This window comes from Anastrepha ludens, chromosome 5, assembly GCF_028408465.1.
Source record: "Anastrepha ludens isolate Willacy chromosome 5, idAnaLude1.1, whole genome shotgun sequence".
In the NCBI taxonomy this organism is placed as follows: domain Eukaryota; kingdom Metazoa; phylum Arthropoda; class Insecta; order Diptera; family Tephritidae; genus Anastrepha; species Anastrepha ludens.
In genome coordinates this window covers 73,290,602-73,303,402 of record NC_071501.1, presented here as the reverse complement: position 1 = coordinate 73,303,402, position 12,801 = coordinate 73,290,602, and the positions used below count along the sequence as shown (strand labels likewise).

Below are 12,801 nucleotides of genomic sequence, written 5' to 3'. Positions count from 1 at the left end.
GGGAGTACTTTTGTTTTCGTTTTCGACCCACGGCTGCCGAACCGAAGGACACTTCTGATATGTCCAAGTCAAAACTGTCGTTGTGTTGCAGCCATTAATTTGAGACCATAATTCATTTTTTCATCTCCTTAGGTGCCCATCGACTACGTAGAAAGAATCACACATTTTTTCATAATAGTTCTCGAAAATACTATTCGATGGCAAATGATTTGGTACGCGTACAATGAAAGACCTTTACAGAATGATTTCAATTAGAGCGAAAGTTTTGCTTCGTAATTTTCAAATATTAATTATTGCTTGATATCAGAGCTCACATTGTTGATGTTCTTACTCGGTTGGCTCCTGCGTAGAGAAGCACCTTCACAACTTCGAAATTATAACTATCAAATTCTGTATTTCAATGTGCGGAAATTCTTTGCATGTGCTACTTTCTAAGAAGCAGTTTTTGTTGTGCTCGTTTATAGAGATAGATCAACCAATTTTGCCTCAACATGGATGCGAGTATTACTATATTTACGATGCCAGCTTCATCGTATTTTTGCCATACCTGGTCCTAAATTTTTTCGTGCTATAAAAAGATTCCAGAAGAGGTATTGTGTAGAATCTTCCTACCATAGAGCATTTAAACGATATAAATTATGGTGACGTCATTGCACTTTTTTCAAGCAAACAGTCCCATTTGCAATCAAAGCTGAGTGATCTACACGAGTAATCTTTAAAATACGGATTGAAGATCAATATTACGAGAACCAAATCTGTGAATATCAATACCACCCAGCTCAATAATATCACCTTTGATGTACAGATCGACCAGGTACCAAAATGACTGGAGATGGTGGCACCCTAGCCGATATGTCAGCTAGATTAACTAAAGCTAAAGCAGCCTTTGCAATACTTAAAAACGTATGGTACTTCACTTAACTTACCGAAAAAAATAAAATGCGCATTTTTAACACAAATGTTAAATCTGTTTTATTGTACAGCTGCGAGTTCTGGCCAACATCAAAGGAAATAGCATTCAAAGTGCAAACTTTTGTAAATTAATACCTGCGTACAATAATACGTACTTGGGGCCAGACAACTGGATAGCAAATATTGATTTATACAGGCGACGCAATCAGATCGCGATCAATATTTAAATACGTAAGAGGGTCGGACATACTCTTAAAAAACTAATCCAAGAAATACCAGCGAGTGCTTTAGGGTGGAATCCTAAAGGTTATAGGTACACGGGAGGACCCAAAAGCAACCAGCGACGCAGTGTTCACGAGGAATTATCTAGCAACAACCTCAACTGAACGCAAGCTAAGCAAACAGCCAACGATAGAAGAAAGTAAAATCATTGACTTTGGCACTCTGCATATCATAATCGGCGCTTAAGCAAGCAATAATCGGTCGGTTTTACGTTACCGGAATGTTACTCAAGCAGCATCCCTCGCAAAACTATGGGGAATACTTATGGTGCTACAACGACAATAATAATAAAAACGTCAATCAAATTTATTGGAAATCCTTAAGCATTGTGGCAATCACTTATTGAAACATTTTAGTAATAAAAGCCTCACTTATGCTTATTTTGGTATCAGATTATACGCTCTTTGTTTTTTACATAAATATGGACGCGGGTAGTTCTTGATAGTCATATAGCTAAAGAAAGCCGGAGGCAATAACCGAATGGGTTGCTGCGTGACCGGGCTCGTCGTAATCCTGGGCACGAAATACCAAATGATGGAAACGACAGCTCGCTCCTCACAAGCAATGGTAAATCTCTTTCTGCCATTGAAAAAGCCTCATCATAAGAAACCATCTGCCTTTCGGAGGCAGCAGAAAACTGTGAGACCCTCTGCTTGTGCTGTTTGTAGGAAATTATCAAATAAACGGAAAAGCTGGGGCAAATACCCAACAAAGCGAGTAAGCGCCGATTATATATAAGTATATACAGTCATCATCAAAAGAAAGTGTACGCCATACCATATATTGACAGGTTTTAACTATTTATTTATTTAATGGACTATGAATAAGTTCGTGCGGTTTTTTTTCGAAATTTGAAACTTTATTGACGTAAAATGGTTACAAATTTAATATTCAAAATATTGTCCATCGCTTACTACTACTTTTTCCCATCTTTCTGGCAATTCACGGATTCCCTTTGTGAAAAATTCGGTCGGTTTTGCCGCAATCCACGAATCGATCCATTTTTTGACTTCATCGTAATTAAGGAAGTGCTGGTCAGCCAGGCCATGTTGCATCGATCGGAAGAGATAGTAATCGGATGGCGCAAGGTCTGGACTATACAGCGGGTGGGTAGGACATCCCATTTGAGCGTTTCTAAGTATGTTTTGACCACTTGTGCAACATGTGGCCGAGCATTGTCATGTTGCAAAATAACTTTGTCGTGTCTATCGGCGTATTGCGGCCGTTTTTCTCGCAGTGCTCGGCTCAAACGCATCAATTGTCGTCGGTAGACATCCCCCGTAATCGTTTCATTCGGTTTCAGTAGCTCATAATACACAACACCCAGCTGGTCCCACCAGATACACAGCATAACCTTCAGGCCATGAATATTCTGCGCCGACGTCGATGTTGAAGCATGTCCAGGGTATCCATACGTTGCCCGACGTTTTGGATTGTCGTAATGGACCCACTTTTCATCGCCAGTCACAATTCGATGCAAAAAACCCTTTCTTTTGTGCCGTTGAAGCAGTTGTTCGCATGCCATAAAACGGCGTTCAACGTCTCTTGGCTTCAATTCATACGGCACCCAATGGCCTACCTTTCGGATCATTCCCATGGCTTTTAAACGTTTGGAAATGGTTGATTGATCAACTCCCAAAGTTTTTGCAACCTCTTCTTGCGTTTGAGCCGGATCTTGATCGAGCAATTCCTCCAATTCGGTATCCATGAACTTTGGCGGCGCACCCTCGCGTTCTTCGTCTTCCAAGCCAAAATCACCACTTTTAAAGCGTGCAAACCACTTCTGGCACGTTCGCTCAGATAGAGCATGCTCACCATAAACTTCCACCAAGATACGATGACTTTCGGCTGCTTTTTTCTTCATATTAAAATAATGAAGAAGAATTCCCCGCAAAAACACATTATTTGGCACGAAATTCGACATTTTCAAGTGTGGTAAAAATATTGTTGTTTACGCTTCAAATAAAAAACTTATACTGACGTTTGTGCCTTACGACAGTAGCTCTCCAATGAATGTTTGGAAATGTGGATCGATGGAATAATAATCAAGTTACGCCATCTGTTGTAAAACCGCACGAACTTATAAATAGACCTATTATTTTTTAACTTTAATTAATTTTATACAAAAATATAGTTCATATTACTACAAAAACTATTGGGAGGTTGAATTAGTTTTAAAGGTGACACACAGATGGCGCTATTTATCACTTTATCGCGTTGGCAATACTGAATATATATTCATGACAAAGCCTCATCCCTAGGCTTTGTTTATCAGTATCTGTCATTTCGCTGAAGTATAAACAACGCAGTGTTTTCGTGCTCCGAGTATGTCAACTTTCGTGCCGTCGAAACGCAATTTGCGGGAAGCTTTGCTTTTCTGCTTCAATTTGAAAAAAAATACAGCCCAAGCCCGTGAATTGCTGCAGGAGGCCTACCCAGACCATACTCCGTCGATTTCAACATGTGAGTACTGGTTTCGACGATTCAAAAGTGGTGATTTTCACACCGAAGACAAGGAGCGTCTTGGCCAGCCCAAAAAGTTCGAGGACGCGGAATTGGGGGAATTGGTAAACGAGGACTCGTGCCAAACCCAAGAAGAGCTTGCTGAATCATTGGGCGTTGATAAATCAACCGTTTGCAAGCGTCTAAAAGCGATGGGAATGATCCAAAAGCAAGGACATTGGGTCCCGTACGAGTTGAAGCTGCGCGACGTCGAACGGCGATTTTTTACGTGCGAATTGCTGATCGAGCGACAAAATCGGAAGGGTTTTTTGCATCGGGTGGTGACTGGCGACGAAAAATGGATCCACTACGATAACCCAAAACGCAAAAAATCATGGGGTTTGCCCGGCCACGCATCAACGTCGACGGCCAAGCAGAATATTCACGGCAAGAAAATCATGCTCTGCATTTGGTGGGATCAGGTCGGCGTGGTATATTTTGAGCTGCTCCAACCGGGCGAAACAATCACGGGGGATCGTTACCGACTGCAATTGATGCGTTTAAGCCGGGCATTGAAAGAAAAACAGCCGGAAACGGTAAAAAGGCACGACAAGGTTATTTTGCAACATGACAACGCTCGGCCGCATGTTGCTCAACCTGTCAAAAAATACCTTGGAACGCTTGGCTGGGAAGTGTTACCCCACCCGCCGTATAGTCCAGACATAGCTCCCTCCGATTATCATTTGTTCCGGCATATGAGTCTCGATTTGGCGGACCAGCGGTTCTCCTCGTACGAGGCTACCAAAATATGGGTTGAGTCATGGATAGCCAAGCAGCGGCCAGAATTTTGGAGAAACGGCATCCGGAAATTGCCCGAAAGATGGGCGAAAGTTGTAGCTAGCGATGGCCAATACTTCGAATAAAATATTTTGTACCGTTTTTTCACAATAAAGCCCCAAATCTTCGAAAAAACCTTTAAAACTATTGTAATTCAACCTCCCAAAGTTTTAAGCTTTGTGCAAAATTTGTGAAAAACTCGGCAGATTTTCATCAAATTTTCAAACTTTTTAATCAGAAGTTCTGAAAAATGTTCAAGTACGCAATTTTATAACTTATTAAATTTTCAAGTGCAAGTTTCAGGCAGGCTTAAAATCTCATTAATTTTTGAGAATTTATTTCTGTCCTCCACTTAACGCCTACTCCACATTTTGTTATATGGAAGCAAACACCCAACACCTATAGCAGAAAAAATTGACAAAATTCAATGAACTACTTGAAACTCGCACTTTATTGTACCAAAATTCAGTGATATATAAAATTCTAAAATTTTACGTTAAAAGTTTGAAATTTGGATGGAAATATGGCGATATTTTACAAATGTTATGTATTCTGTCAAATGTTGGTACAACTGACCTCCATCGTGTCGCAGGGTTTGGGTGTGATCTGCGAACTAGCTTGTTTTTGGCATTTAATTATATCAGCTAACCGCAGGTTTGCTCTGCGATTTTCACTATGGATAAAAATATCGAGCAAAGAATTTGTTTTGAATTTTGTAGTTTTCCTGAGCCAAATTACTGAAAATGTTGCAGAAAGTCTATGGCGAGTGTGCTTTGTCAAAAACACGGGTCTACGAGTGGTATAAGGCCTTTACAGAGAGCCGATAAGTCTTGAAAGATTTGTCCCGATGTGGTCGCTCATCAACGTCGTCAACGGATGAAAACGTAGACAAAGTCAAGGTAATGGTTCTCGAAAACCATCATTAAAGTTTGAGGGAGGTAGTTCATGACTTTAGTGTGTCTCACGAATCAATTTGCAACATCTTACACCATCAATTGGGTATGAGACGCGTGGCTGCTCGACTCGTTCCAAGAGAGTGGCTGAAGGTGCAAGGCGGAGGACATGTTTGGGAAAGTGAATAAGTGAATTCGGACCCAACGTTTATCCAGCGCATCATAACAGGTGATGGGACATGGGTATATGAGTTTGACATGCAAACCAGTCAACTCATGAATCGAAACCCAAAAAACCGCGTCAAAGTCGGTCAAAAGTGAAAGTGTTTTCTTTGATTACACTGTGCGACAGTGATTTTATACTTTTATGGAGACCTAGTACAACTTGTAGGTATAGTAAAACTAAGGAAAATGGTATAGGAGAAATTTCCAATACACCCCCAAAATCTCGTTTTATGGCCATAAAACCGTTTTTCAGTAGGTTGATGTGAAGAATCACTCCTAACTTCGCCAATTTCCATCCGATTTCAAATTTGTTTTTTTAGTTCGAAAGAACGAAAACAAGCCTTTTTGACAGTGTGTTGACAATTTTTCTGAAATGACAACTGACGAGACTGTACGCGGAAGTATTTGGATTTTTTTTATTTTTTCTCTATTTTTTCAACTTTGACACAATTTTTACGATATTATCCGATATTGAGGATTTTTTTTTAGTACACTACTGTTATAGTAAATTTAATTTTGCGTCGAATGAGCTATATTTGACTGTAATTCAATTAAAATTAATAGAGTTGTGTGAGTTTTAAGATTTTATTTTTTTTTTTTACTAATTTGGTATGTAGAAATAACTTTACGCTAAATGGGAATAAGGACGTGTTTTGATGCGTTATTATATATACGTAATATTTATTGAAGTATATATGTATACATAAGAGTACACTGTACTGCATATAACAGGACTGGTTAGAACTTACGAAAATATCTGACATATTATAGCACATTTTTTTCAATGGAAATATGAAAAAGCTCCCATGTGTACCAAAGTTCACACTGTACATTGATTAACAAAAGAAGTTTGTTAGTATAATTTAACCTTATTAAAACGTTAAAGTTTTATTGCTTGTTTCATTGATATTCAAGAGATATAAATCAAAATGTTGCCAGAAAAGTCGAATTTCTCAATATTCTCCGATGATGTGGCATCATCAGCCTCATCATAAACCAGATGATTGTTATTTTTATAAAACGGACGTAAACGGTCATCATTATAAAGCTCGAAAGCACATAAAGTATGCTGATGTTGCAACTGTTAAGTACCCCGTAGTCTTGGACGATATGATTGACTCAACTGCAGGAACTGAAGGAAGTTCAACTCATTGCTGATGATGATCAAACTAATAACAATAAACCTGATGATAAAGAGTACTTTTCGTCTGGTTCTAAGTCTTCAGAACGACACATTGTATCAAAAACAGATTTTTAGGATCTTTCTCGTGATTTACTTCTATCGGGAAGACAATCTGAAACGCTCGCTTCTCGATTTAAACAATGGAATTTAGTTGATGACGACTTCAGATGAATGATGATGATCGAATTTCTTACAGAGAAGTATTCAAAACTGATGAAGAGAATGACAAATGTACCGTACCATACTAAACTCCAAAGGGCCGTTTCCAATGCATTTTTAAGTTTGGAACCAGTTCCGTTGTGTACTGCACCGTACCGCACCGTACCATACCGTACAGTGCTGCACTGCACAATACTCCAATAAATATTATGTGTTTATAATGACACTTGTTATCATTTTCATGCTTCGAAACGCATACCAAATCTTGTAGTAAAAAAAAAGAAAAAATCTTAAAACCCACACAACTCTATTAATTTTAATTCAATTACAGTCAAATATAGCTCATTCGACGCAAAATTAAATTTACTATAACAGTAGTGTACTAAAAAAAATCCTCAATATCGGATAATATCGTAAAAATTATGTCAAAGTTGAAAAAAATAGAGAAAAAATAAAAAAAAATCCAAATAATTCCGCCTACAGTCTCGTCAGTTGTCATTTCAGAAAAATTGTCAACACACTGTCAAAAAGGCTTGTTTTTGTTCTTTCGAACTAAAAAAACAAATTTGAAATCGGATGGAAATTGGCGAAGTTAGGAGTGATTCTTCACATCAACCTACTGAAAAACGGTTTTATGGCCATAAAACGAGATTTTGGGGGTGTATTGGAAATTTCTCCTATACCATTTTGCTTAGTTTTTCTATAGCCACAAGTTGTGCTAGGTCTCCATAAAAGTATATTTAATTTTTTTTTTTGTCACACAGTGTTATCATCGTGTTGTGCACCCGGAATCTCGGAATTCGTTCCAAATGGTTCTACGGTAAGTAAAGAATATTATTTGGAAGTTATGCGACGTTTGAGAGAGAATGTGCGTATGTGCGTAGGGAACGGCCCAATTTGTGTAAAGAAAACGCAAGGATCTTGCTACATGATAACGCACCCTCTCACAAGGCTCACATGTGAACACTTTTTTTGACCAAAAAATCGACAAATATCATCGAACAACCACCGAATTTACCGGATTTAACTCTCTGTGACTTTTTCCTCTTCCCAAAACTTAAATTGCCACTCCGCGGACGCCACTTTGAGTCAATATTCCATTAATTCGCTGAAGAAGCTGAAGAAGATCTCTTCAAACGCGTTTTAAAGGTGCTTTGATGAATGGACTAATCATTGGCATGAAGCCTATTTTGAAGGCGCCAAAAAAAATTCTGATGATTAAACATTTATTTCACGTTTTATTGAACAATTCCTGATATTTTTTTGACAGAATGTACAAAGTAGACAGCCAGCTTTTTGTAGTAGTATGAACTATATTTTTATAAAAAAATAATTGAAATTACAAAATCAATGAACAAATAGTCAAAATTTATCAGCATGTGGTGTTCATTTCCTTTATATATAAGCCAAAGAAGTACTAAAACAAAGGCAGCAACAAATAAAATAAAACGTACACAAAGAAATATATAAACAAAAAGAGCAGCACATTACGGGGAGCCATAGAAATTTCATTAGCAAACCCAAATTGCATGTAAAAAGTGAAAGACAAGCAGCAAAGCAATAAGCTTTCGTATTCAAAGATATCCTACAGACTAGCGCAGTTGAACGCAAATTAAGTTATTCGTATGCGAATCGGATACCATCTCTTTCATATCATTTAATTTACTATTACAACCAATGTACTTGCATACTTGTGTTGATCCACATTTAAAAAGTACACGAAAGAATAAAAAAATTCAAATAAATTTACTTACACACAAATGCACTTAGCTCTTACCTTAATTTGACAACGCGCTCCAGTGTATCCCTTCGTGCAGCGGCATTCGAAATTACCAATGTGATCGATGCATTCACCATCATTCTGACATGGATTCGATTCACATTCATTATATTCGAAATTGCAAAGCTCACCAGCGAATCCTGTGAATCCACGGTGGTTGAATGCAATCAGCGTGTTTGTGTATTTGCGAGCGTTGCAGTGATGAAGGCAACCAGCAGCAGCAGTAACAGCCATTTCGGCCACACAAATACATGGATGAAATATAAGAGAAGAAATAAGAGAAAAACTTAGCGAAAGGAAGTATTCAGTATTGGCAAAATTGTGTAAAGAAATGAAACCTAATGGAAATGTTTTTAATGAGATTTATGCAGATGATATGTCACAAATGATTTATGAACTGGAAAATTTGTGCCCAAAATATAAAAGCAGTGGGAAAATAAACGAAAAGTAAGTCAGTTGCATAAAACGAGTTGCATAAGGTGTGCATTAATATTAGAAAAGCCGTTACACACACTCTATAAACATAGGTATTGAGTGTTTACTGATTTATCGCAACAAATCGCAGACGTTTATCAGTAAGTAAAAACGATGTGAAGCAGTCCCATAAATTTATAAATATGAAATTGAAATTAAACACTGGGTTAAATAACTACTGCACTAGAACTTATTAACTTGTTCTGGCAACTTATCTGTTTTTTATTTATTTTAATAATTTCCATAGAAAAATACAGCTTATTTTCCTAAAGATTCTGTTTAAAAAATGTGAAATTTTGACGATTTTTTTTTTTTTTTTTGAATTTTCACAAACGTTAAAACTTGGGATATTGAGGATTTGTAGTGGTAGGAACAGTATTTTAAGAAGAAAAGAAAAAAAGTAAAATGAAATAAGCAACAAATAAATTGTCCCACTTTGCCAATAAGCCTCTGTGCTATACTTTTTTAACGCAGTGTAAAAAGTCTATATCCGATCTATTTGTGGACGCTGAAGACGGATTCTATTTAGTTTCAAAAAGTGCCGAAGTACATATTATTTTGAGCTAATCCCATGAAAGCGATAGTTTTTGACGCAATTTTTTCAAAATTCAAAATAAAGGTTGTCAAAAAAGTCTTGCGGTATTTCCGCAAGCTTGTCTTTGCAAGCGCGTAGTTCTAGTTGTATTCGTCGCATCGGTTCACGCTAGAGCTTTTTGGAAAGCTCTTCTCACGTGCTAACACGTGTTTGATTAATTGTTGTTTGCTTTTAGTCGTTCGTGAGTTATAGCGTCGCAAACATGGAGCAAAATAAAGAGAAAATACGGCATATTTTACAGTACTACTACGATAAAGGCAAAAATGCATCTCATGCTGCCAATAAAATTTGTGCAGTTTATGGATACTGCGATACAGTTTCCATTTCCACCGCACAACGATGGTTTCAACGTTTTCGTTCTGGTGCAGAGGTGATCGAAGATGCGCCATGGCCCGGAAGGCCTGTCGTCGAAAATTGCGATAAAATCGCTGAATTGATCGAAAGAGACCGGCATAGTAGCAGCCGTAGCATCGGCCAAGAGCTGGGCATGAGTCATCAAACCGTTATAAACCATTTGAAGAAGCTTGGATTCAAAAAGAAGCTCGATGTATGGGTGCCACACGACTTGACGCAAAAAAACATTTTTGCCCGTATGGATGCATGCGAATCGCTTCTGAATCGCAACAAAATCGACCCGTTTTTGAAGCGGATGGTGACTGGCGATGAAAAGTGGGTCACTTACGACAAAGTGAGGCGCAAAAGATCGTGGTCGAAAAGCGGTAAAGCTGCCCAGACGGTGGCCAAGCCTGGATTGACGGCCAGGAAAGTTCTTCTGAGTGTTTGGTGGGATTGGCAGGGAATCATCCACTATGAGCTGCTCCCCTATGACCAAACGCTCAATTCGGACCTGTACTGCCAACAACTGGACCGCTTGAATGCAGCACTCATGCAGAAGAGGCCATCTTTGATCAACAGAAGCCGAATTGTCTTCCATCAGGACAACGCCAGGCCACACACATCTTTGGTGACGCGCCAGAAGCTCCGGGAGCTCGGATGGGAGGTTCTTTTGCATCCACCGCAAAACGAGCTTGGTAGTCGGAAGTTGTCCACAAGAGAGTCCTGTGAAAATTGGCTCTCCGAGTTTTTTGACAATAGGGAAGCGAGCTTCTATAAGAGGGGCATTATGAAGTTGGCATCTCGTTGGGAACTCGTCACCGAACAAAACGGCGCATATTTGACTTAAATCTTATTATTAAAACCAATTTTATGAACAATTGAAAATTCAATAAAAATACCACAAGACTTTTTTGACAACCTGTGAAAAATTACATCATTTAAATGCCCCCCATCAGCACGTCTACAGGTAAACTCCGCCAAACCGAACTGTCGATTAATGAATGCTTAGTTGTTGAGAACTTCAAGATATCGATGTGGAAGGTTGTTCAGCAACACTATGCAATGCAGCAGCAATATTTTCAACGGACTTTCTGTCTGACTGGTTTCTATCTTCGACTAAACCAGTTTCTTGAAATTTTTTCACCAACCTTTGAATGGTTGAATCATTCGGAGGATTATTTCCACCAAAAAAATAACGAATTTTGTGTTATGTTATTCTTCACGATCGCGCATTTTTATAATAAGTTTCAAGAAGTTTAATACGTTGTTCTTTCGTTTAAAATTGTACAAAATGGCAAAGAGTAACTACTTACATCTAGATGTCCCTTTGTTAAAAAAAGTTTAAACAAAAATATAGTTATTATTTTCGCCATCGAACAAATTTTACTTCAAAAACGTTTTTGGCTCATCCTAGTATATACTTACATATATGGCGGCCATCGTAGCCGAATGGGTTGGTGCGTGAGTACCATTCGGAATTCACAGAGAGAACTTAGGTTCGAATCTCGGTGGAACACCAAAATTAAGAAAAACATTTTTCTAATAACGGTCACCTCTCGGCAGGCAATGGCAAACCTCCGAGTGTATTTCTGCCATGAAAAAGCTCCTCATAAAAAATATCTGCCGTTCGGAGTCGGCTTGAAACTGCGGGTCCCTCCATTTGTGGAACAACATCAACACGCACGCCACAAATTGGAGGAGGAGCTGTCCCAAACACCCAACAAGGGTGTACGCGCCAATTATATATATAGGGTTATTCAATAGGTGCGCTTCAACTTTTTTCCGATAGGGAGGGCGAACGACGCAATATTTTTTATTTTTCGCTTGTCATTTGTAAACTTCATTAGTATACATTTCATCATGGAATACACTTGAGCTACCCACTTGAGCAACGATTGCAAATCGTGCAAATTTTTTATGAAAATAATCGTCCTGTTGCTGCTACTTTAAGAGCATTACGGCCATTTTACGGTCCATTTAACAAGCCGTCCCGTTTTTGGGTTATGTGAAGTCATTGGTCTACAGTAACAAGCCGGCGACGATTTGTGAGCTCAGAGCCAATATTGAACGCGAAATTGCTGGAATTTCGGCCGATTTATGCAAAAGAGTGGTCGAAAATTGGGTTCAACGATTGGACTTCGTAAAACGTGCATGCGGTCGTCATGCAAAAGAAATCGAATTTCATACTTAAATGTATATGTTCAAACTCGATAATAAAAAAAAAAATTAGTTAAAGAAGTCAAACCGTTTGTGTTTTATTCAAAAAAGTTCAAAAGTTAAAGCGCTCTTACTGAAAAACCCTATATATATAGCACATATATTTCGAAAGTGATAGATTACAAGGTTTGCCCATCTGAAGCAAAACTGTGAGAGTAATTTGGTCTACCACGTCGTAGGGTAGTTGACAACACTTCTCACGCTCTTTCAATCAGTTGTTGTCCACACGGCAACGAAATAACATGGCGAGTGGCTGCTTTGATTTTTTCTTATATCATCCACCCAATTCCAATTTTTTCATAAACAAACCGCGGCATAATCTCGATTACGCCAGCAAAATAGTTGGTTCCTTCAACTTCGCTAAGAGCCTGTTAACGATATGATGTTGGCCACACCTTCTGAGTTCTTTTCACCCTGTACATGTCTCACAGCTCATCGCTCTTTTAAATTTTCCTTCGAAATTTTT

At 38.4% G+C, this 12,801-nt stretch overlaps 1 protein-coding gene across 1 annotated transcript in view; it reads right to left on the bottom strand.

Annotated features, from left to right (window-relative positions):
• Positions 1-12,801, bottom strand: part of LOC128863179 (uncharacterized) — a 155,196-nt gene that overhangs the window by 18,884 nt on the left and 123,511 nt on the right. Inside the window, exon 8 of the mRNA XM_054102180.1 lies at positions 8,711-8,853. Within this exon, the coding sequence (XP_053958155.1) occupies positions 8,711-8,853 (143 nt within the window). The remainder of the gene's footprint in view (positions 1-8,710; positions 8,854-12,801) is intronic.